Source organism: Protopterus annectens, chromosome 10.part0, assembly GCF_019279795.1.
Source record: "Protopterus annectens isolate FY-2018-M chromosome 10.part0, PAN1.0, whole genome shotgun sequence".
NCBI lineage: Eukaryota > Metazoa > Chordata > Ceratodontiformes > Protopteridae > Protopterus > Protopterus annectens.
Genome location: NC_056744.1, coordinates 1,692,877,798 through 1,692,902,241, shown reverse-complemented (window position 1 = coordinate 1,692,902,241; position 24,444 = coordinate 1,692,877,798). Strand labels below are relative to the sequence as shown.

The 24,444-nt window shown below is 39.2% G+C and overlaps 1 protein-coding gene across 1 annotated transcript in view; it reads left to right on the top strand.

Moving 5' to 3' along the window:
* LOC122814431 (zinc finger protein 19-like) overlaps positions 1–24,444 on the top strand; it is a 181,206-nt gene that overhangs the window by 115,951 nt on the left and 40,811 nt on the right. The window contains exon 4 of the mRNA XM_044087011.1: positions 13,887–14,213. Coding sequence (XP_043942946.1) covers positions 13,887–14,213 — 327 coding nt within the window. The remainder of the gene's footprint in view (positions 1–13,886; positions 14,214–24,444) is intronic.

The following is a 24,444-nucleotide window of genomic DNA, read 5'->3' as shown; positions in this document are numbered from 1 at the left end:
GGGGATGTTACGAAAAAGAGGTTACCCTTACAATTTTGTCAATGAAATTGCTGAAGAAATTAAATTTAAGAGAGATGGTGATATTTTTACTACACTTCTAGCAAATTCCATAGGTTTGACAAGATCTTTGGACATGGTTAGGGCAGATAGGTTTAGTAGGGCATGGGTTTCCCTTTCACAATAGATTTTTTTGACATCAAGAACATTGTCCATAATTTTTGGACTATGTTCAGTACGGATGACAAAATCCTATAATAGGGTATTGTTTTTAAGAAGGCTGTATTTTGAGTCACAGAGTGCATAATATGGCTCTACTGCTTTAAGTAACAAAAAGGAAATGTTGTACTGTTGACCAATGGACAAGAAGGGTAGGGTATTTAATTTTGTAATGGTTTGTACTTGGTTGTTCTGAAGAAGTCTTGTATTCTGATGAAAGCGCTTAACATGTTAATAAATAGTTTATATCTTTGTGGATCAGTTCTGTTGGTTCTTTGCTGGTGGTTCCTTCCAATATTCACAAGTGACATAGAATTATTTACAAAATTCTGGATAGCTGGGCTGGCAGTGTCACAACCACCCCCCCCCCCCTGAAATCTCAAGCTAGTTTTTCAAGTGACCCTTGAGAAACCTTGCTTGAGAGGGTGAACCTGTCTGGGAATACACTACTCTATTCCCTGTCTTGAGCTCATTCTACCTAATACAGAGATCTTTTGGGAAGGTCAAACACCTTAGTTCCTTAACCTTGAATTTTCTTCTATTCCTCCTCTCTCTCCCTTTCCACTTTACTAACAACAACAAAAAAACACTTTGTTCAGCTTCTTTTACTGTATTTGTGTTTATTCCTCCTGCTCCATTACTTCATCTTGCTTTTTCTGCTACTTGCTGCGGCTTGTTCTCTAAAGTGTTCAATTGCATCTTTTCTGTTGCATTTGTTACTGTTTGTTTATAGACTGTTTAAGTTGTAAGTGTTATTCTAAGCCCCTTAGCTCTCCCTGGCCTTCTCTCTCAGATTCTGAAAAATATGGATGGACAATTTCCTACAGTTTCTCCTGCCAGTCTGGTTAATATGGACATCCTGAGACAGTGTAGCAACTGTGTTATATACACAGACGACCACCTGTCCTTCACAAGCCAGTATGTCTGATACTGAGAAGGTTGTCAACACAAACACTACACCTCAAACACCATCCACACCTACACAACACACACCCACATGTGTGGAGGTCCTTAACAAAAACATACCCAAACAAGGAGACCTCCGAGGCAAAAACATCTGAGGAAAAACGCACGTGATCTCCACAGCCCTCCACACCACATACCACACATAGTTCACACACCCGTGTCTCACAACTAGTAAGGCTTAACCATAAACCCAACATATTAGTCATAGGTGACTCCATTGTGAGGCACACAGATGTGCCTCTCACCAGGCTGGATACAGAGAAAGTCATGGTTAGCTGTCTCTCAGGGGCCAGAATCTGCCATATCACACATGCACTCAAGTCTCTCAACAACAGGTACTGTTATGACTCTGTCATAGTCCAAGTTGGGGTGAATGACTTGAAACATACCTCCCTGGACTATATAAAGAGAGACATGATTGAACTCGCTGAATATGTGTCCCAGACAGGTATGTCCCTAGCCTTAAGCAGCATTCTACCATCACCTGGAATGATGCCTGAATACAAACAGAAAATGATTGACTTTAACAGTTGGCTTAGTTTCTGTTGTCATTCCAGGGGGGATACAGTACCTGACAGCCTGGGAAGATATGAGTGACAGACCATGATGCTTTGCCAGAGATGGCCTGCATCTGTCTCATCTGGGCTTCAAGATTCTGGCAAAAGCTTTTGCCTCCCCTATAGTACCCTTTTTAGGAAAAGTAATGAGGTTAGAACTAACAACATAAAAATTTCAACAAAACACAAATTAAAAGTCATGCTGCTAAACACTAGGGGTCTAAACATGAAACTGCACTCATTGCAAGCATTCCTAACCCTGGAAAATGCTGATATCTGTGCAGTCTCAGAAACCTGGTTCAAAGCTGCGGACAGTACCGCAGCCATAGCTGGTTACTCATCCTATCATACATTCAGACCCCAAACTGTGGGTAGTAAAGCCAAAGGAGGTGGAGTTTCAATGTATATTAAAGACATACACATCTCCAGGCTGGTCAAACAGCATGGCACACAGGAGACACTCCAGGTGCAGTTAATTATTGACAAAGACTCCTATACAAATCATAGCTAGCTACCAGCCCCCAAATCTGACCCAAGATGGCCAAACTGCCTACCTAGACCTCTTTGATTCTATCGATTCAACCCTTTACCCTAATCTTGGGTGACTTTAACTACTAAAACATAGACTGGAAGAACTACTCTTGGCAGAACACAAATGCCCAAAGATTTCTCAATTTTGTCAATGCAAATTCTTTGGAACAGCTAGTTGATACCTCCACAGGAGGTGCTATTATCTCAGACTTGGTATTAACCAACATGAGTAACCACAGCAGCATTCCTGCAGTATCATCCTCCCTTGTAAGGTCCGACCATAAAGCGGTCACTTTCGAAGTCACCATCTCCCCCAACCCCCTCTAGCTAAGGTCAATCAAAAAAACTTTTCCAAAGCTAATTACAGCCTCCTAAGGGATGGTATAAACAGCTTCACAGCCCCCACCCCCTCTCTAGGAACTGGCACCAGTATCCGAAATTATACCAAATTACTATACGAACATTTATATAGATGCATGGAATCAGTAATAACTGACAGGACTAAATCATCCTCCACAAGGAACAGTAAACCTGTCTGGTGGACATCTGCAATAAATAAACTCTATAACAAAAAAAACATTGCTGTCCAGGGCCAAGAAGGAGCAGATGCCCAACTGGAAGTAATCTCTCCTTAGCCTAAACAAACAAATAAGAGCACTAGTGAAATCCTCCAAAGCAAACTTCAAGTCCAAATTGGCCACATCTGTTAGAGACAGTTATAAAGCTTTCTTCACATATGTCCATAATCTAAAAGGTAGCACCCAGAGCTGTTCAGAACTGGTGGTGCAGGACACCACATATACAAATGCCGTAGGTATGGAAAACTTGCTGGCTAACAGATCCAGTGAAAATTTCACCACTCTGTCCCCCCATCAGTAAATAAGGACATTCCCAGTACCTGTCCCTTCCCCTTATATCTAGGGAATCGGGTCATCATTGCTCTCTCAAAGGCAAAAAATACAGCCTCCTTGGGACCTGATGACATCCCAGGCTACATCCTACATGAACTCAGGCAGGAACTTTCAGCACCATTAGGTGCCCTGTTCAACCAAAGCTGAGTACCGGTTTTGTCCCAGCTGAGTGGAAGACAGCCACTGTCTTCCCTTTCCACAAAGGTGGAGCATCCACTGATCTGGGAAATTATAGACTCATTAGCCTAACTAAAACACCCAAAACGGACCAGCTGTGAGGATGTATATAATTTTATTGCTTCAAATCATGTCAGCAATGGTCAAAACCATGCTGAATAAGCAAACCGGTTTCGGCTAATATAAGCCTTTTTCAATGCCAAATAATCAAAAAAGTAAAACATCACAATTGTGAGCCCTACTTATAGTCCCTCTCTTAAAGAGGTATTGCCCAAATTGGATTCAATATAGTAACTAGATGAGAAATTCAAACAGTTCAAACATCATATACCCATGATTCAGCCCATACATTGGAAATTCTGTTTGGTGTTTGTACAAAAATTTAAATAATAGTAAATGGATTACACTGTAAATATACATATGTATATTCCAACAATGTTTAGCATACATAAAGCTATATACAGACTGCTAATTTGTATATAAAATAGAACAATTCAGACTAATATGCCCCAAATCAATAACGTAACATTATGAGTGTATATCACAATATATATATATATAAGGCTAGGATGTATAATTTATATAACCATATAAGACCCACCCGTAGTGGGTAAAAAAACACAACCTGAAAATGGAATACATAAAAATGGAATACATAAAAATGGAATACATCGAAATATATTTGTATTTACAACCTATTAAACTGGTTCTAATGTGTTCAAACCTGGTCTAAAAAGACCACCTAACCTTATGATCCATTTATACTCCATTTCATTGAGTTTCTTATGCCATCCTGCTTTCATTTGTCGATGTAAAGTGATTCTATCTATAATGATAAATGTAAAATGGGCAGAAGGATGTTCAAGGGTATGTTTATACAAAGCATTAGTCATGCGTTTGTGTTTGATTGCACTAATATGTTCACAAACCCTCAGTTTAACAGGCCTGGAGGTCTGTCCCACATAAAATGCAGAGCAATTACATGTGGCCAAATATACTGCCCAATCCGAACTACAATTAGAAAACATCCTAATCCCAAAAACCTGGGATGTATTTCTGCTAGAAAACTCACTAGTTTTGGGCATGTGTTTACAAAATGAGCAATGACCACATGGAAAACTTCCCTTCAATGTGTTTCCCTCCAAAGTGGTCTGTAATGGATACTGTGAACTATATCTCTTGTAATGGGTTAGAAAGGAATTTAAATTTCTACCCCTTCTATAAGAAAAAGAACACTGTTGGGGTAATATATCATTCAGAATTTCATGAGAACGTAAAATGTCCCAATGTTGATTGATAATCTCAACAAATCGATTGGTATTAGCCCCATAAGTGGTAACTAACCTTAAAGTGCAATTCTTCCCTGGTCTATGATTGAACTGTTGTTTGGATTTATATTGTAATAAATCTAAACGTGATGAATGTTTAACTGTTTTCAAAGATTTAATAATGATGTGTTTTTGATATCCACGATCAACAAATCTATTAACAAGATCATCACAAGCCTTGGAACCTTCCTCCGGAGAGGAACATATTCTTTTCATCCTCATAAATTGTGATTTGGGGATGTTGTGGATGATGTGGCGTGGATGACAACTGTTCGCATGTAGCAGAGTGTTGTACTGAGGAAATTTTCTATAGACTGATGTAGCTAGAGTTTGATCCTGAAGTCTCTTAATCATGACATCCAAAAACACAATGCTATCATATTCTATGTTGACCGAAAAACGAATTCCGAAACTGTTGTCATTTAAATAATCAACAAATTTAGAAAGTTGTTCCTTAGTTCCACGCCACACCATCCAACAATCATCAAGATATCTTCTCCAAATATTAAGATCTACCAAAAAAGAATTGTGATGCGTATCATATATATAAGTGGCCTCAAAATAACCCATGAACAGGTCCGCATATATGGGGGCAAAAGACGCCCCCATTGCTGTTCCATTGACTTGCCAATAGGCTTGGCCATTGTAATAAAAGATGTTCTTACATAACACAAATTCGGTTAATTTGGTCAAAAAATTATTGAATTCCATAGAATACAATTTTGATTTATAAAGCCAATATGAAACAGCTAGAATACCTAGTTCATGTGGTATGCTGGTATATAATGAGGCCACATCAAGTGTACACAACCACCAAGAGGATTCCAATTGTGAATCTTGAACTATATTGAGAAACTCCGTTGTGTCCTGTATGCGTGATTGAATATGTTTCAATAAAGGTTTTAAATATACAGTAAGAAAACAGGATAAAGGTTCAGTTAAAGAACCACGCCCAGAAACAATGGGTCTGCCTGGGGGGTTTTTTGCATCCTTATGGATTTTAGGTAGCAAATACAGATACTGGTGTATAGGTTCCTCCACCTGTAATTCCTTAGCTACCTTCTCCGTAATTACCCCCTGAGTAACTGACACCTCCAAAAACCTGTCTATTTCAGCCTTGAAACGTAAAGTAGGATCCAACTTAAGCTGTTTGTAATAGCTAGTATCCGACAACTGTCGAAGAGCTTCATTATGATATGCTAGATAGTCCATGACCACTATGGCACCTCCTTTATCTGCCATTGTAATGACTAGCTGTTGATTGTTCTTAAGCTCTAATAAAGCCTGTCTTTCACTATGGCTTAGATTATTAAATCGTGGTTGATATACATTAGCATAGTGTAGTTCTTTCATGATACATTCCCTGAAAATAGAAACATGTTTATTCATTGGAGAAACAAAAGTAGATTTTCTGAATCTGAATTCAGTAGATCTTTGAGAATCATTCTTATCTGAAAAAAATATTTTCAGATTAAGTAATCTACAAAAATTGTTAACATCATTTAATAAATCATGTTCAGGAACCACAGAACTTGGAACAAAGTTCAATCCTTTATTCAGAAGTGTAATTTGACCAGGGGAGAGAGCAATAGAAGAGATATTATGAACATTATTAGTTACTGTATCATCTGTTGCAACAGATTCTGTAAAGTCGGAGTATTGGAACCTAGATCTATGTTTTCTGCCCCCCCTCCTCCTGCCCTTTGGTCTAAAGGGGGCATCTGTCTTCTTTTGGCCACTGGGGACGCCTGACGTGAGGATGCTTCTCCATCCGACGTAGAGTAGGTTTCTTCCTCAGAAGTAAAATCTGAGGAGGTGTGTGCATGTCTGAGAATTGACCTGGGTCTTTTCTTGTTATTATTATTAACCCTTTGATTCATCTTGGGTTCACTAAATCTAACTGTTTTTTGATTAATAAAGGGCTTCCCCTTTTCATAATCCATGAGATCACGCTGAAATTTGTTAATCTTTCTCTTCATCAATTGCTTTTCTAAAATGGACAATTCTTTGGCTAAATTGGAAATGTGTTGAGAGTAAAACTGATGCTTGTTAAATTGTTCAGCCTCCAAGCATAAACCTTGAATATCTGACAAATTGTTGGTAATAGTTCTGTCATAATATTTCAACAGACAACTGACAAAGAGCATGGATGCTGAATGTTGTGCCTCTGCCCAGTCCTTAGATAACTCCTCATCAACATGTGCCACCAAAGGTTGTAGTCGTACCCTCAACCCCCTTGGTGTTATGTTCTTGGCTTGATAAGCTTTGAACAGCTTCATATGCCACACATTCGTACGTAAAGTTTTCATATGTTTCCCCAATTTAGTAAAAGTATAACTACATTTTTGTTCATCATTGGCTATAAATTCACTACTCCCAGAACTGGCATTATTGGTCAAACCAAACACCTCCAAATTATCCTTGTCAGCTGACAATCCATGTAGAATGTCATTTAAATCCATAATGGAATAATTCAAAAAAGTACTGTGATGAGAAAAAATATATTCTTTAAAATTTCTGAAACACTTCCAGACTAAACAACCAGTGTATAACAGTCCCCAATAGAAAGAGGTACAAAGTCTGTCTATAAATAGAAGAGAAAATTGCCTAACTAGCCCGATCTGCAAGGCCATGGAATGGATTATCGTGGACCTCATTAGCAAGGACATTGGCAACCTCCAAGCACTCAATCCCACACTGTTTGGCTTCATGAAGGGGAAGTCATGTCTGTTAAATTTGATCGACTTTTTTGAGACAATCACCAAAGCCATGGATGAGGGGAAGACGGTGCACACCACCTACCTTGACCTGGCCAAAGCCTTCGACTCTATTCCCCACTCAGGCATAATAGATAAACTCTCTCAACTAGGCATCAATATGTATGTTACCAGATGGGTAGCCAACTGGCTCACTTGATAGAACCCTCCCAGTCAAAATAGGGGAAGCCACCTCAAGCAGTAGACCTGTATCAAGCGGTGTACCCCAGGGTTTGGTCTTGGTGCCTATGTTATTTGGGATATACTTTTCTGAGGTACAGGCCAAAACCAGTGGGCTATGGCTGACCAAGTTTACAGATAACTGCAAGTTGGGAGCTGTAGTCAATTCCCCTAGTGATGTGGACATCCTCCAAAAGGGTCTCACCCAAACAAATGACTGGTGCCAGAAACATGGCCTCAAGCTGAATACAAAAAAATGCATCATTATCCCCTTTGGGGAGAGAGATGTCCCCATAAATTATCGCATTAATAACAATGTTCTAAGCATGCAGGCAGTCATGAGGGATTTGGGCCCCCAGATTGATAGCAGTCTGACTTTTGACCACCATGTCGCTTCCATTGTATGGAAAGTTTTCTACATGACCCACCTCATAAGTAAGGGTATCTCATCCAGGGACAAGGAGGTCATAACATTCATGTATTCTTCCCTTATAAGGCCATTATTGAGTACAATGCCCCATTCAGCATGTATCTTGCAAAGCACATATAGCAGCTGGAGAGACCACAGAGGTTCCTCACCAGGAGAATCCAAGGCCTCAAAAATCTACCATACACAGATAGACTAAAAGCCCTATCCCTCTACTCTGTTTCATATAGACTCCTCAGAGGTGACCTCTGGCATACAAGGTGATCTCAGACCCGCCTTGATGGGACTGCTGCATATCCACAAGTCAAGTTCCACTTAAGTAACCCACACATGCGGCCTCAACCTGGTCTGTGACATCAATAGGACTTGCTTGCAGGACAGATGTGTGTCCCAGAGACTCCCCCATCTATGGAATAGACTCATCCATGTCAAGCAGGGTACCTCTTTATCCCTTTTTAAGCGCAATATGGATAACTGAATGGAAAATAGAAAATACAGCCCTGGGATTCCACCCATGTCCCTGCTGGACAGGGGCATCAGGTGCTGATTTGTCTATGCATGCGCTAAACTCTTGGCTGGGCTTATAAGGGCCTCAGGTCCAATAGCCTAGTAACTTCCTATGATCCTGTGAGAGCCCATCTGTGTTGGCATTGCTAACCCCACTCCAGTGCTGCACTGTCATATCATATGCTTACAACCCTAGGCTCCACCTTAGTAATTTGCCATTTTGCTGGATGGCTCAACGTAGCCATGTTAAGGAGTTGTGTGAATAAGCGACAAGCAAGCCCTAAGGAACAACGGCAAAAAGAGTTGCAAATTAACGTATTTTAATAAGACCGTTTTCACTCTTGCAAGAGCAGGAGCTTCTTCAGACAAGTTTAAAAATTACAGAAACTCTCATTTTAAAAGCAACAGCTGATGAACTTGTGATGTCATTTCCTTCAAGGGAAACACTTACGGACACACTTTTTTATATGTTAAAAACATATTATAAAAATACTAAGTATCTTTATACAAAATCTTAGGAGAAACCACTGGAACTATGGCTCTTGCTTATTATGCTTTGTATATTTTTAGCATATAAAATATGTTTATTTGCTTATATACAGACCTCACTTTATGGCTGTATTATCTTTATCATGGTTGGTACCTTGGGCCCTTTTAAGAAAAAGTCTTAATTTTAATTTCATATAAAATCTTAGTTAGGTTATTTAATTACATTTATTGTATATATTGTATATTTTGTTTTGAGACAAGATTTTGTATAAAGATACTTAGTATTTTTATAATCTGTTTTTAACATATAAAAAAGTGTGTCCGTAAGTGTTTCCCTTGAAGGAAATGACATCACAAGTTCATCAGCTGTTGCTTTTAAAATGAGAGTTTCTGTAATTTTTAAACTTGTCTGAAGAAGCTCCTGCTCTTGCAAGAGTGAAAACGGTCTTATTAAAATACGTTAATTTGCAACTCTTTTTGCCGTTGTTCCTTAGGGCTTGCTTGTCGCTTATTCACTTGGTTTGTTTATTTTTTACTGTTTTTCGCATGTTAAGGAGTTGTGGTCTGTAATTACAGTGAATTTTCTTCCATACAGATTAGGCTGACGTTTCTGCAGTGCCTACACTATGGCAAGGCATTCCTTTTCTACAGCTGCATAGTATTCCTCCCTGGGTTGGAGCCTATGTCTGAGATATACCACTGGGTGCTCTTCTTTCTCTGAGGAAATCTGGATAAATACAGCCCCCACCGCATGGTTTCAAGCATCCATCTGCACAGCAAAGTCTTTGCTGTAATCTGTACTGGCTAACACAGAGGATACTCCCAAAGCTCCTTTAAGCTTCTGGAATGCCTGCTCACTTGCTGAGGTCCACACTTCCATATCTGGCCTGTTTTTCCTTGTCAGATCTGTGAGGGGAGCAGCTACGGTACTATAATTGAGGACAAACTTTCTGTAGTATCCCACTGTCCCTAAGAATGGCCTCACCTGCTTTTTGGTAAAAACGGCAGGCCATGCCTGAATGGCTTTCACTTTGGCAGTTTTTGGCCTGATCTTACCACTCCCCACTCTGTGTCCTAGGTGGGAGACCTCTGCCATACGCACCTGACATTTGCTGGGCTTAATGGTCAACCCTGCCCTCTGTAGTTTGCCTAGCACCTCCCTGACATGCTGAAGGTGCTCTTGCCAGGAATGGCTGTAGATGGCACTATCAACTAGGTTAGCAAGGGCAAAATCTCCTGCCCCTGCTAGGATATGATATACCAGCCTCTGGAAAGTAGCTGGGGCATTTTCATCCCAAAGGGCATCTTCATGAACTTGTACAAGCCAAAAGGAGTCACAAAGGCTGACCTCTCTCTAGCACTGGGAGTCAAGGGCACCTGCCAGTAACCCTTGGTAAGATCAATGGTGGTAAGATGCTTAGCCCCACCCAGATGCTGTAGGGCTTTATCTGTCCTAGGCATGGGGTAAGCATCTGACAAACAGCTGTGGTTCACCTTCAGTCTCACTACTACAGGATAGCTCCCTCCCTGAAATAACCATCTCACCAGTCCTGGCTGCAAATGTGTAGTCTGTCTGGGTCTTCCTCAGGCTACCAGATCCACATCCTTGTCTCGAAGCCTGACTGCCTGTAACTGCATGCACACATGGTACTGCATTATCAAAATCATTCCCCATCAGGACATCTGCAGGGATATCCTCAGACACACCCACCTGCTGGCTTCCTTTTCCATGCTCCCAGTCAAGGTGAACCCTAGCCAAAGGTATTTGGAATGGAGTCCCTCCTAAAGTTCTGACTGGAGTAAACTGCACAAGCAAGTAGCACTCCTCTTTAACCATTGCAAGCCTCACAATGGTTAGGTCAGAGGCTGTGTGTCTCTTAGCAATGGCCTCTTTACCATTCACTAAGATAGGATGTAACCTCTTGAGGTAGTTTGATACCTTTTTTGTCTAGTGAGAACCTACTGTTGGCATTTTGTCATTCCCACTTACTGGCTCACCCACCTTTTGTCCCCCACCTTGCCTCCATGGACATCTATGTGCTACATGTCCCCACTGGTTGCATTTAAAACATATAACCCTTGGTCCTGGATATGTACCTGGACTAGTGGCTTCCCTTGCTACTGACAGACTCTATTGCGACAGTCTAGGCTGCCCACCATGGGTTCCCATAGACCCATGTGCAGCACTGGGTGTCCCTTTCCTGTGCAGTGATGCCCTGCTTGCTGGGTATAAGTCTCCCTTCTTACAAAATGCATTGGCAGTAGTGCATTGTTTATCAGCTAACCAGATTGTCATGTCCTCGGGCAAAGTGCTAAGGGCTTGTTCCCCTCACCAAAACATCTGCCAGCCCTTCAAAACTGACATCCACTCACCCACCTATGAAAGTAAGTGCTTAGTTCAGCAACATATTCACACACACATTCATCAGCCTTGTGTCTATGCTCACAAAACATTTTTCTATAAGCTTCAGGTGTTAACTTAAAGCATTCTAACAAGCACATGTTGACTGTATTATAATTTAAGCAATCTGTATCAGACAGTTTAGAATTTGCAGTTACAGCTTTACCATGGAGTAAAGGAGTCAGGAACCATACCCAGAGCCCTTAGTCAACATTATACTGTTTACATACCCTTTCAAACATATGACTGAAGCTATCAAAATTATTCCCCTCTGTAAATTGTGGAAGAAATTTACTGACCTTTGTTGCTTCTGAGGTTCAGTTACTCCCTTCCCCATTACATCCATGACTCTGGTGAAGAGTCAGCATCTCCTTTTCATGTTGCCTTTGCCTGTCATTCTCCTCAGCTTCCAGGCATCACAGTTACTAATTTTTCTGAGCCTTCAGACATTGCAGTTTCTCATTTTCCTCAGTGTCTAGACATCTCAGTCTCTCTGCTGTTTCTATTTCCAAATGCTCGGCCCCAAGCTAAAGTCTCTTTAACTCCAGATGGATTTTTAAGTCCACTGTGGAAAGGTTGAACTGTCCATTTTCTGAGAGTTGTACATTCCCAAGGTCAGTCTGATTGTCCTCCTGGTTGCTATTCTGTGACATAGCTGTGACTAAAGCTGCAATCATGTCTGTTTCAGTCAGGTTGGCATGCACCAGTCCTTTAGCCTGGCACATCTCAACTAACTGGCTCCTTGTCAGATTGTCATACTCCTCTGCTGATATGCTTGCCTGCTGTCCCTGACTAAATAAGCTAACAAAAAATAAAACATTTGCAATATAAATTCTGAATGTTCACTGTGTGGCTGCTTGAGAATGCAAACACCTTCAGTGACCACTGTACACATACTATAGGAATTCAATATCCACTCCACTACAAGGCAATTAATATGTGATGTGGCTATCTTACCACTGTCAACTAATTAATATGTGATGTGGATATCCCACCACTGTCCACAATTAATATGTAATGTCTCTGCACTGGCCCAGTAATCAAGGAGCTTCAATGCTCACCACCGGCAACAGTGATGGACATACACAATGGGAGGATGACAAGTTCACACACAGTAAAGTGCAATTTCCCTTAAAAGCACACAGATATCGCAGTCAGTGTGGGGCTGGTTTCTCCCTCTTTCTCCAGATCCCCAATAAGACTCCCCACTGGCACAGCTGTAGAGTTAAGATCTCAGCTGAGGGGCCAAGCCAAGACCTCCAGTACTCTCTGTCCAACCAGTCCTTTGTGTCCCTGCCCAATTATCTGACACACACACTTTGAGATTTGATTTATATATAAACACACAGACACTCATGGGGAAGGATGGCACAGGTTTACTAGCTATGCTCCTTTCTGCTCAGACTATAAGGTAGTTTTCACTGCCACCAACCCCTACTTATCAGTTGGGCCCTTGCAAAGGGTGTCCAATCCTGCTGTGTAATGTTACTATTATCCAAATGGCAGTTGTGACCAAGATTTGCAAGGCTATTTAGGAGTGGCTGTACAGTGTCACTGAGTATATATGCAAGTACTCTAAGAGATGAAATATGTCTCATAAATATCAGCCATAAAGGTAGGTTTAAATATATCTAGTAAATAATAAAAAAACAAGACAATACTCAGAAACAAACAGTTACTTCAGAGTTCAGAATCACAGGAACTATTTTAAAACAACATTGCATGGCAGTCTCTGATAAGTATAGAAAACATCTAAATTAATCTTCACTATATTCCTATCTATATCTAAAAAGATACTATGCCCTGGATCGTATTTACAAGCAAGTGCAGATGGTGATGATGAGTGGATGTTTCCAGGTCAAAGATAAAATACAAAATGCTCAGTTTCTCTCTGAGAGTTCTTAAATCAGTATCACATTTTACTGCTGGGTTAGCCTGGATAACATCACTTTTTGTCACCTGACTTCAATTCCCAGGCTAAACAAGAAACTAATAGAATTTCACATCCATGTGTGAGAATTACATATCTCTCAGATGTTTGCCCAGAAATGTGTAGCTGCTAGGAAGTCATAAAGCAATTAAACATGTTACATTTTAAACCCAGTAATTACTTCTCTCCAAGACAATAGAAAAAAACTCTAGGTCTAGACATGATGTCTTCTTGCTGTATTGAAACATCAAAAAGCACTTCATTTCAGCTTATTTTCTTGAAGTGTTGTAAGTTAATCTTCTATGTTCCAGTAGGGTATGCTGTGGTTACATATTTGAAGCTTAGTACATAATATACAGTTCTGTATAAATCATATCAATATTCACAAATGACATAGAATTTACAAAATTTCAGATAGCTGGGCTGGCAGTGTCACAAGACATGACTGGTATTGTGGTATTGTAATGTGTAGCAGGTTAGCTTGTTCTTATCTATATTACTTTTTCCCAGGAACATGCTGTTAATTTGGAAAAGTTCATTGCAGAAGAGTTTGTAAAACTGCACCAGTTTCTTCATGACAAGGAACAAAAACTCATTCAACAACTTAACAGCAAAGCATCAGAAATTCTGAAAGACTTAGAAGAACATCTTGAATGCATTAAAACTGGTGTTATGGAAATCTACTCAGCAGTGTTTGATACTAACTTGGAAATCAAAACAGAAGTAGAGGTTCTGGAAGAGACAAATGATGACACTGACTGTCTGACAACCACTGAGGAATCGGTGTCAGGTGATACATCAGAACATGGAAAACACAAAGCTAATGGAGTTCTATCAGTAAGTCCACTTTTAATTTTTGCTATTGCATGTCTTTCATTTTGGAAAGTGAAATCTTGGGCTTGCAGCTGACATAACAAGCATTTCAGGTAATAACTTCTCAGCAGTCTAAATTATGTAGAGTAATGTGTTTATTTTTAATTACGTTTATTTGTTTTTTTTTTTCTTGTTTTTTTTTTTTTTTTCTGTTCATTTGCCAGAAGCTGATCCATGGTTTATATCAAGGCAAACCTTGTCAACTCCCAACATGTTGAAATAAATGTACTGAGAACTGTGATGCTAGAAAAACAACAAAATTAGTTTCCTAACATGTCAAAACAAACTCATTGAGTACAAAAAGATAATAATAATAAATGCTTTAACCTGTGTTAAGTCTGAAATCTCTGTATGCCAGGTTAACTTGACAGCTTTCTTACTTGCATACTAAATTGATCTCATTCTTAAAGTTAATGATACATATGATGAATTTTAAGTGGGGGACTATTTATTTAATATAAAGCCTTCTCCCATCAAAAATGTTGATGCATAAATTAAGCCGTCTCTGATTTTTATATACACATTTTCTGACCAGTATCTAAAAATAGTGTAGAATAGCAGTGCTAGACAAATACAGTTTCTTTACATAATGCAAGACTCTGTTTATCAAGGGGTTTACTGCAAAGTATCATCAGGTAATAGGAAATAAAAGGCAATTGGCTTTTGTGACCATTTATTCCTGCCAGTACCTACCATCAAACTGAACCTCCTTTGTCAAGGAGTGCCAGACCATTCAGGCCAGGGCTGAGTTTGTGAATATCTGCCCAAATATCCATTTCCTGGTTTAAGGCAGATAATGTATTTCAATGATTAATTTGCAGTGGAAGTCAATTCCAGAGGTGGGAAAGGTGTTGTGTACAAACCTCTTTCTCTATATTGTTTTATTTACTTGGTGGAGATTTAGATCCCTTGCAGACTATTCCATTCGTGGAGATTCAAAAGGTGAAGGACCACCAAGTCTCTAATGGCTTGAAAGGCAAGGCACAAGTCTCCCCTCAGAAGTCTATAAGATACTGAATAAAGGGACAGTCTTTTCTGGTAGCTTAGGGTTATTAAACAGGTGATCTCCTTAGGAGCCTCTGGGGCCTTGTTAGTTGTGACACAAGTCTAGTAGGGTACATTACATAGAGGACATTGTATTCAGTAGCTCGTATAATCAGTGTTGAATATAATGGGACTGTGACCTGTTTGCATCTGAAAGGTGTCTCTGTTGATCATCTGTGCTAAGCAGAAATACTAAAAACCAAGAACCAATGAACCAAATCCAGTCTTGATAATGCATACAGATGAAAGTGCTCAACTTTATTAAACACTTTCAGCTGAGAATTGTCTGCCTTCTGTTTTTCTCACCTAAGCAGAAATATTTCCTGATTGCTGCTGTTACATGCTAATCAAAGGAGAAGGAATTATTAACTGAAGTACCAAGATCTCTAACTACATTCTCATTTTAAATGGGGTATTGATGTCATGTGCTGGAAAGAGGTGCAGTTTACCAAACATAATAATATTACACTCACTAGTATTTCATTTAAGCCCATTGCTAGCACATCAGCATTCTTGTCACATGGCTTTGGGTATCAGATAGTCAGTTGACAATGAGCCAGAGGTCTTGGTTGATAGTCTGGAAATTAGAAAAGTAACTGCTAAACAAAACAAGTCCCAACACAGAACACCATTGGTTACCTTCATGCTGTTTTATTAAGCACCTGCTACCTGCACTGTATGGGTTCTGTCCTTCAGACAGTTTGCTATCCACCTTACTACATAGGGGCCCTTTTATAATGCATTGAGCATACCATCTATCCTAGTATAGTGCCAAAGGTCTTGGTCATGTTGAGGTTTGCTGTGGTACAGCATGGCTACTGTCAATAGCTTGTGTTACTCTTTCAAAGACATTAACCAGATTCATTAGAAAAGCTCTTCTCTTGACAAAGCCAAACTATTGCAACTCTAGCCTGATGAGATGTTTAATGCTGCAGTTAATCAGGTTAGTTACAATATTCTGCATGGCTTTGCATATGAGACTCATCAGGCTGATGGGCCTGTAATTCCCAGGGTCAGTGATATGGCCACTGTTGTGAAGTGACATCATCACTTCTGTGCACCAAATGGCAGCACCTAAACTCAGGTTAAATATTTTCAGTTGTTCCACAAGTACTTGCATGGTACTGTAAAGTTATGTATGTTATGTACCATGCGGGAAGTATGTTTACCCTTTGAGAGTACCTTTAGTACATGAACCTCAGTGGTGATGCTGGGGTGTGGGTCCTAACTGATTCAGGGATAAGCGGAGTTTGACTCATCATTTCCAGAATGAAGTTGGGACTAAATTTGTTAGCTAGTATATTTGTAATGTCTGTATTGTTGAAGGTCAGCAGGACTAAGACAGAATATATGTGTGTGAATGAGAGAGAGGACAGAGGAATGGTGAGGATGCAGGGAATAGAGTTGGTGAAGGTGGATGAGTTTAAGTACTTGGGTTTAACAGTTCAGAGTAATGGTGAGTGTGGAAGAGAGGTGAAGAAGAGAGTACAGGCAGGGTGGAATGGGTGGAGAAGAGTGTCATGAGACATTTGTGACAGACTGTACCAGTAAGAGTGAAAGGGAAGGTCTACAAGAGGGTAGTAAGACCAGGTATGTTATATGGGTTGGAGATGGTGGCATTGACAAAAAGGTAAGAGTCATAGCTGGCAGAGTTAAAGAAGTTAAGATTTGCAATGGGTGTGATGAGGATGGACAGGATTAAGAATCAGTATATTAGAGGGTCAGCTCAGGTTGGACAGTTTGGAGACAAAGCCAGAGAGCTGAGATTGCATTGGTTTGGACATGTGCTGAGGAGGGATGCTGGGTATATTGGTAAAAGGATGCTAAGGATGGAGCTGCCAGGTAAGAGAAAAAGAGGAAGGCCTAAGATTAGGTTTATGGATGTGGTGAGAGAGGACATGCAGGTGATTTTTGTGACAGAGCAGGATGCAGAGGACAGGAAGAAATGGAAACAGATGATCCACTGTAGCGACCCCTAATGGGAACAGCTGAAAGAGAAGAAGATATTTGCAATGTGTACTGAATCAGAGTTAGTCAAAATTCTCTACAAAACTGGGCACCCTCTACAGACATAAACATTTCCTAAACCATTCTTATAAACAAACCCTTGCCTCTACATTTCTCCTACCTTCCCTCCTCTATTGTGCTCCCCTCCTTGCCAATATTCAGTCCTCTGCGAAGACAAAAATTGAGACTTGTTATAACCAAATTGCCAAGTTTGCAACTAACGCTAAATATTCCTCCCATCACTGCTACTCTCTCCATGCTTTGAACTGGCTTGAACTTCCACATTACTTCACATACTTACAACTAACTACAGCACATAAAATCATCTATAATCCTTCTAGCTGCCCAGCCTCACCCCTGTGCTAACTCTATGTCAACCGAATATTCCTCTCAGATCTGAAAACCAATTTCTCTTACAGGTAGAAAAAACAAAACTTCCACATGGTCAAACACTTTACTCCTTCACTATAGCCAAACTCTGGAACTCATTCCCATCATCTATCAAAACAACTAGCAATGCTTTCTCCTTCAAAATGTCTCTATGCCATAATCTCTCCACCTTGTGGCAATGCTCCTGCACCTCCTCTCAACCATTTATAACTTGAATTCCTGTACAAAACTGTCTACTTCTACTTATCGTAATCCACCCGTATGTTTACTATAAAACATGTAACGTTTACATCCACCTAATTAACTACAGCTCCGTAGCTTTTCACTTTAATTAGACTAATACTCCCTCTTAGTCCTCCATCACTCTCACTGCTGCATGTTACTATACTATCCTATAAATACCTCTTATTACCTTATCTTTCACTAATATGTTGAACTAACTGAAGGAATCTTATTACATCAGTACAAATAATACTATTCTTTCACCTAAACCCTAACATATTCCAAAAGCCAGTGGTCATGAAATGAAATATTATATTAACTATAACTGCAAATAGTTTATTTTCCTTGTGCCTGACTGACTGTACAAATATTGTATTCCTGATTGCTTGTACTTTGTATTCTAATTTTTTGTAATTTACAATTTTTTTGTAATTACTTTCATTGTATGTATATTATATGTACTTATGTTGGAGCTTTTCTCCCCAGGCCTCCACTGAAAATGGGTTCACTCTGGCCCAGTGGACTTTCCTGGTAAACAAATGCAATTAGATAAATAGTGGTGCTATCTTGAATAAGTTCTGAGCAATGTTGGGTATTATTTCTTTCTTTCATAACACATAACTAAAGAAATATTTGTTGTTGCCCTTAAATTTATATGCTAACTTAAGTAAATGGACTGCTTTAATAGTCCTAATATATTTTTTTTAAGTTTTAGTCAATTTTCCAATATCATCCTTGATTTGAGGGTCCTTAGATCTGATATATTTTAAGCAGTTTTTTTTTTTCTTTTATGCAAAGTTTACACTGGTGGACCACTGGGATGGTTTAATTTTAAACTTTGCATTATATTTAGATGTGACACATACTGTCAGTTGTATATATTTATCTATGTGGGCATTGAACTCTTTTGTGTACCTCCCTAATGAGAAGTCTGATGTTAAGCTAGAATAAACAAGTCTTGAAATTTTATCATAGAATTCTGAGATATTGATAGTGTCAAGTTTAGAGGTCTTAATCATTAAGGTGACTAGTTTATGAACAAACTTAACCAGAAAAGAAGATAACAAGGGAATAGTGCATGAAAAAAGCTATAACTGAAAGGACCAAGTCAACAATACTAGTCCATCTAGTAGGTTTTATAATCTGTTCCAGTGAGCTTTTGTTTATGAAACAAAAAACCTTTGGATGTATCCTACTTTTGAGGTATAGGTTCATGGGTAGTTAAAGACTCCCAAAATATTTTTTTTCTTTATAGGTAGTTCATTTATTACATTTAAGACCCTTACATGATTATCAGGAGACATACAGAGGGAGTCCTGTAACAGGCTATAGTGTGATAGCCGTGTTTGTGGGTCCCTGGGAATCTGTCTGGTGGTGATGTGGTCCCTAACAAATATGGAGATGCCATCATAGTTGCCACTGAGTCTGAAGGCATAATATATGAAAAACCTAGCTATAGACAGAGTGCTTTCTTAACATTTAAAACAAGTTTCAGTTATTACTCATACATAGAGGTGCTTCAAATGCAGGAGGCCCTCAGTCTTGGGCAACTTGTTGTTGAGACTTCTCGAATTGAGTAGAGACATCTTAATGTGATCCTGTTTTGGATTTGATATGTTAGTTATGTTGGCATGTCCATCAGCGGGACTCTGCCTAAAAAGGCACTATGGCTGTAGCAAAGCTTTAGCCAGTATGTTGAAGGCTTGGAACAAGAGCGGCGGGCTGTCCATGGAAGAGCATGTAGGACTATCTAGCATCTCATCTCATGTTGACACACACTGGATCTGGTACCAAATATTTAGCCAATTGTTGATGCTACTTATCTTGTCTTTGTACATAATCATCATTCTTGGGAAGGAAGGAAGGATTCCTCTCAGGACCAGAATCTTCCCTGCATTTGTGATTTGCATGGAGTGTTCTGCCATGTCTCTCTGCATATCCCTCAGAGTTTTGCATGCCAAGTCATTCACTTCCACGTAATCATATTTTCCTGGTGAAAGTACCTTAAGGTCTTCTGAGATGCCAGAGATCTTGGCATCTGAAAGACAATTCTCTATCACACTGTCTTTGTCCAGAGAGGACAGATGGTACATTTGACTGTAGAGTCATCAATTACTAAAACATTTTTATTTGTAGAGTAGTCTGGTGTACTGTATTTGAAATGATTTAAATCCTGATGACTCTTTGTTGGAAGCATGCCAGAAGGTGATATAGTGTTACATTTGCACTGAGACCTATTCTTCATGGATCTACAAGGCTTTGGCAATAACGTTTTACAGCCACAGTGTAAGACATGTTACAGTGGGTTAGTATAGACTGTTTTGGAATGTGTTATGCCCACTGTCTGTGTCCTTTTGTGGGAGTGAGGGCTCCATGTTAGTTAAATATTTGCATGTCTCAAAAACAGAATGTCTTAGTATATACTAAGTAAAGTTCATTGTCTGTGAGCAACAAGCAGTTACCATGCCCCCTAAGGATACCCAGTGCTGTGAGACTCGCAACAGAAGAAAGACCAGCTGTCTGAACTTCTATATTAGTCCAGTGGTTTGCAGAATTTGTTTGAAATACACAGACTTACTGTGCAGAAAACAACTTGTTCTAAGTAAGCTGAGAAGTAGATAGTACTTATAAATCCCAAATTTACCACTTCCTTCACAAGGAAATGAGTTTTAGTGTGGGACTTTTAACAAAGGTTTCCATCAAAATATTAAGTAACTGTAAAACAGAGAGTATGTAAAAAAATTACTCCATCTAAAGAATTTCGCCCACTGAACAACTGATAACAGTTGCTGTATGTACCATCATTCTGCCAAAAAAACAAGTGTTACCAATCTAAGAATGCACACCATTACTACACATTTGTTTTAAATGAAATGCTATGAATATCGATAGTGATATCCCCTCTCCTGCTATTTCCAGTCATAACAAAAAGGCAGACCAACACCAGTTGGCCTGCAGATACTGTTGCTTTAGAAAACCAGTAATTATGTCGTGCCATTTCTGTGTTGGAGTTGCTGCCAGAGAATTGTTTAATCTGAAAATAATCATTAAAAGAATAAGTGATGCCTGTCTAATTGAATCTAATAGTCTTGGGAAAACATGTTGAGGGAAGTGTGCTTAACCTAGTAGCAAAAATGTCATGTCATCTAAAGGTGGGAGTCGAGTTCTAGGTGCATCCATAGTGTCTTCCTTCCTTTTTAACCCAAAAATATTTGTGTAACAGGACAGGACAGTATCCTGTTTGCATGTGGGTTATTTGGTTATGAACAGTGCTAGCAAAGATCAAATGATTCTATTATTTAACCTACAGAAGGGGTTTTGACATTTATTAAATAATATGAGAGTGTTTGCCATCAAACAAGCATATAATTGTTTTCATCAAGCTTGTCAGAGCATCATAAAATGTATATCTTAGATCTGGTAGTCAGTTTTTAGATTTGTAAGTGTTCCTTTTTTGAGTGAAATGGGCTGGTGAAAGAAAACATTTTGACACTTGTTTGGAGCAGACCCATGTGTATATTTATGTAACCAGGGCCTTTTGTTGGTCTTATGTGAGAAGAGGAGTTTGATGAAGTACATGTTTGAAAAAGATTGAGTTTAGCTGTAAGAACTGTTGTAATAGTACAGCAGAGTTGCGTTCAGAATTATTTTCAAACAATGACAAGTTTTAAACTTACAAGACCCTACTTAATGCAGATCTGTGCAGAAACATTTCCTGAGATTGCCAGTTAGACTGAAAGGCTAGGCTGTTGTCTGTCTGGACATCTTCAGAGTTCCATGATCTCCCTAACTTATCTTATCCTTTCTGGGCTTATGTCTACCTCAAGTCTTGATCAAGATCTTACGGTCATTTCTGACAGATTTCATACCATAAGGGGATGCAGTTTTTTCCCTTGAATATGCTTGTGTGAGAGATTTCTACATCTGCATACAGATTAGCTTGTGATTCCACCTTAATAAGAATGCCGCCTGTATTTAAGGATTTAAATTCAGGAAAATTAGCACTGCTTTGTCAGCAGCACATAATTCCTCTTGTTAACCATGGGGTTGTACATTGTATATATAACCTACTACAGCATTCTGGCTGCTGAGACAACTCTGTAAATGGAAGCTGGAGCAATAAAAGGGAGCTTCATCTTATGTGGGCTAATTTAATTAAAATGGCAGGAATAGTTATTTCTAGGGGCTAACAATTAAAAATGACAAGAATAGTTCTTTTTATGGACTAACAATTAAAATGGTAGGAATAGCTCTTTGTATGGGATAAATTGAAATTGGCTGGAATAATTCGTTCTATGAGCTAACTTAATTAAAAATGGCATTAATAGTTCTTTCCATCAGAGTATTAAGTTGTACCGGTCACTATCCAAGGGTGCCAGGAAGAAACTTAGCAGTATCCTCTTCATTGTCATTAGTAGTGTGCCCAGATATTTGGGTCAGTTAAACCTTATTGTTGATAATTTTGTTCTCTAATACAGGCCTCGTTGAGCAGGAAGATGCCCGTATCTCAACTGATGTCATAGCAGAGTGTTGTAGAACCAAGCATGACTAGTGCCAAACAATGCATTTATCTTCAAACCACTTGGGTGTACCTATATGGTTGTGGTCAGTGAGGATTTTCTCTTAGCTGTACCACTAATGTCTTCACTGCAAACGTAAAGAACATGGAAGAGAGTGAGCATCCTTGATAGGTTCTCTGCTTTACTTGAAACTGAGAGCACAAAAACAGTTCATGCATACATGGGCTGTGAAGAAGTGCACAATAATTTACATATATCGGCAAAGTGCCCTTAAACAAGTATGGGATTATCATCTATCAGGTAAATTGTCAGTAAATTGAAGAGAAGTATTTGTGAAAGTCCAGAAGCATAGTAGCATATGGTGTTTGTTATGAGTTATCCAGTTGTGTACGATTAACACATAATCATGTAATGTCCAGTACACATGACAATATTTCAGAGATCTTAAATGCACAGGACATACAATTATAGCTATGCAACCCACACACCTTTTCACTGTGCATTGGCAGAATTTTGATCTCATTTGAAAGAAAGGAAATAAAGCTGTAGGTATCAGTTTTGCAGCGCATTTGACCAACTTGAGAAATAAAATTATCTTAATTACTTGCTCTAATAGTCCATTGTAAGCTAAAGTATATCCCAACATTGCAACAACTGGAATCCAACGATCCTTAAATGCTATATCACATGCAATACCCCATGCCACATCACTGTCATTAGTCACATGTGATATCCTGTGGTACTCTATTATCATCAGTCACATGGACTGTCCCGTGACATTCCGTTATCATCAGTCACATGTAATATCCTGCTTCATTACTGTCAGTCACATTGACCCAAGCCAGTTCAGGTCCAGCAAAAGCAGATCCTGCCTACTTAACCTGTTCAGTTTCTGATGTGGTAAGATGTTTTGCTTTAGCATGCATTTTTCTGAAGGATATGAAGTCTGAAATTCAAATTACTGTAATTATTTACTGACTTCAGTCCTTTACACTGTGCCAGAAAAATAAATTTTATGTGGAACAGAACAAAAATATATGCCTGTAGGTCTTCAAACCAATTAATTCATGACATCATAGTCTGTTTGGTTTGTACTTGAGGATCTAGCTTCATGTTAGTACACATGAATAAACAAAATGTGGCCCTGTTTGTAACTGGAAAGAAAAGGAGGTCACATTCATTCATAAAGCTCTACTGGCATGCTTTTTCCTGTTTCTGGTTTTGTTGCCTACATTTCAGAGCATTTGTGCAGGTGCTGTAATGGTAAATGTACTGTAAAGGAACATTAACATTTCAAAGTGGACATGCTGCTTGGTCAAACTAATCAGCAAGCTCATTGTAAATTAAACGTTCCCCACAGGAGGTAGTTCAGTAAGTTCACTTTCTCCATGACACGACTGATTATTTTAAGAAGTTAAAAAAAATTCCATCCGTCCACATCCCCTTTTTCCCATTTTTGTGCATGGGTTTAAGGTGCCACTTCAACAGTGACAATCCTCTAGTGCCAAGGTTTACACAGCTGTGTGGCTAGCTGTGCCACAGTAGTTCAGCCACACCACACACTCGCATATATGGCCAATTTAGAGTGTCTAGTCCTGGAAGAAACCCATACAAATACAGGAAGGACATACAGACTCCACACAGAAGGCATCCCAGCTAAGAATCAAACTGACGAACCTCTCACTTTGAGGAGACAATGCTGTCCATTGTGCCACTGTTCCCTCGGTAGTAAATTGCTCCATAGTGCATAACAGTGCAGTGCATTAAAAAATGACCAGAGAACAAGATAGAGGCCAACAAGTATTCCAAAATGAAATGGCAGACGTATAGTTCTTCACAAGAACAACACATAATAATTGATAAAAAAGCAGTTAAGCACCTTCATCCTTTGTAAATGAACAGTGGGCTTTCTCAAAGCTGCTATTTAATGAGTCTTCACACATATAAACTCATCTGCAACCACATGACGATTCACCCCACAATAATAAAGTTCATAATGTCTGACATATTTT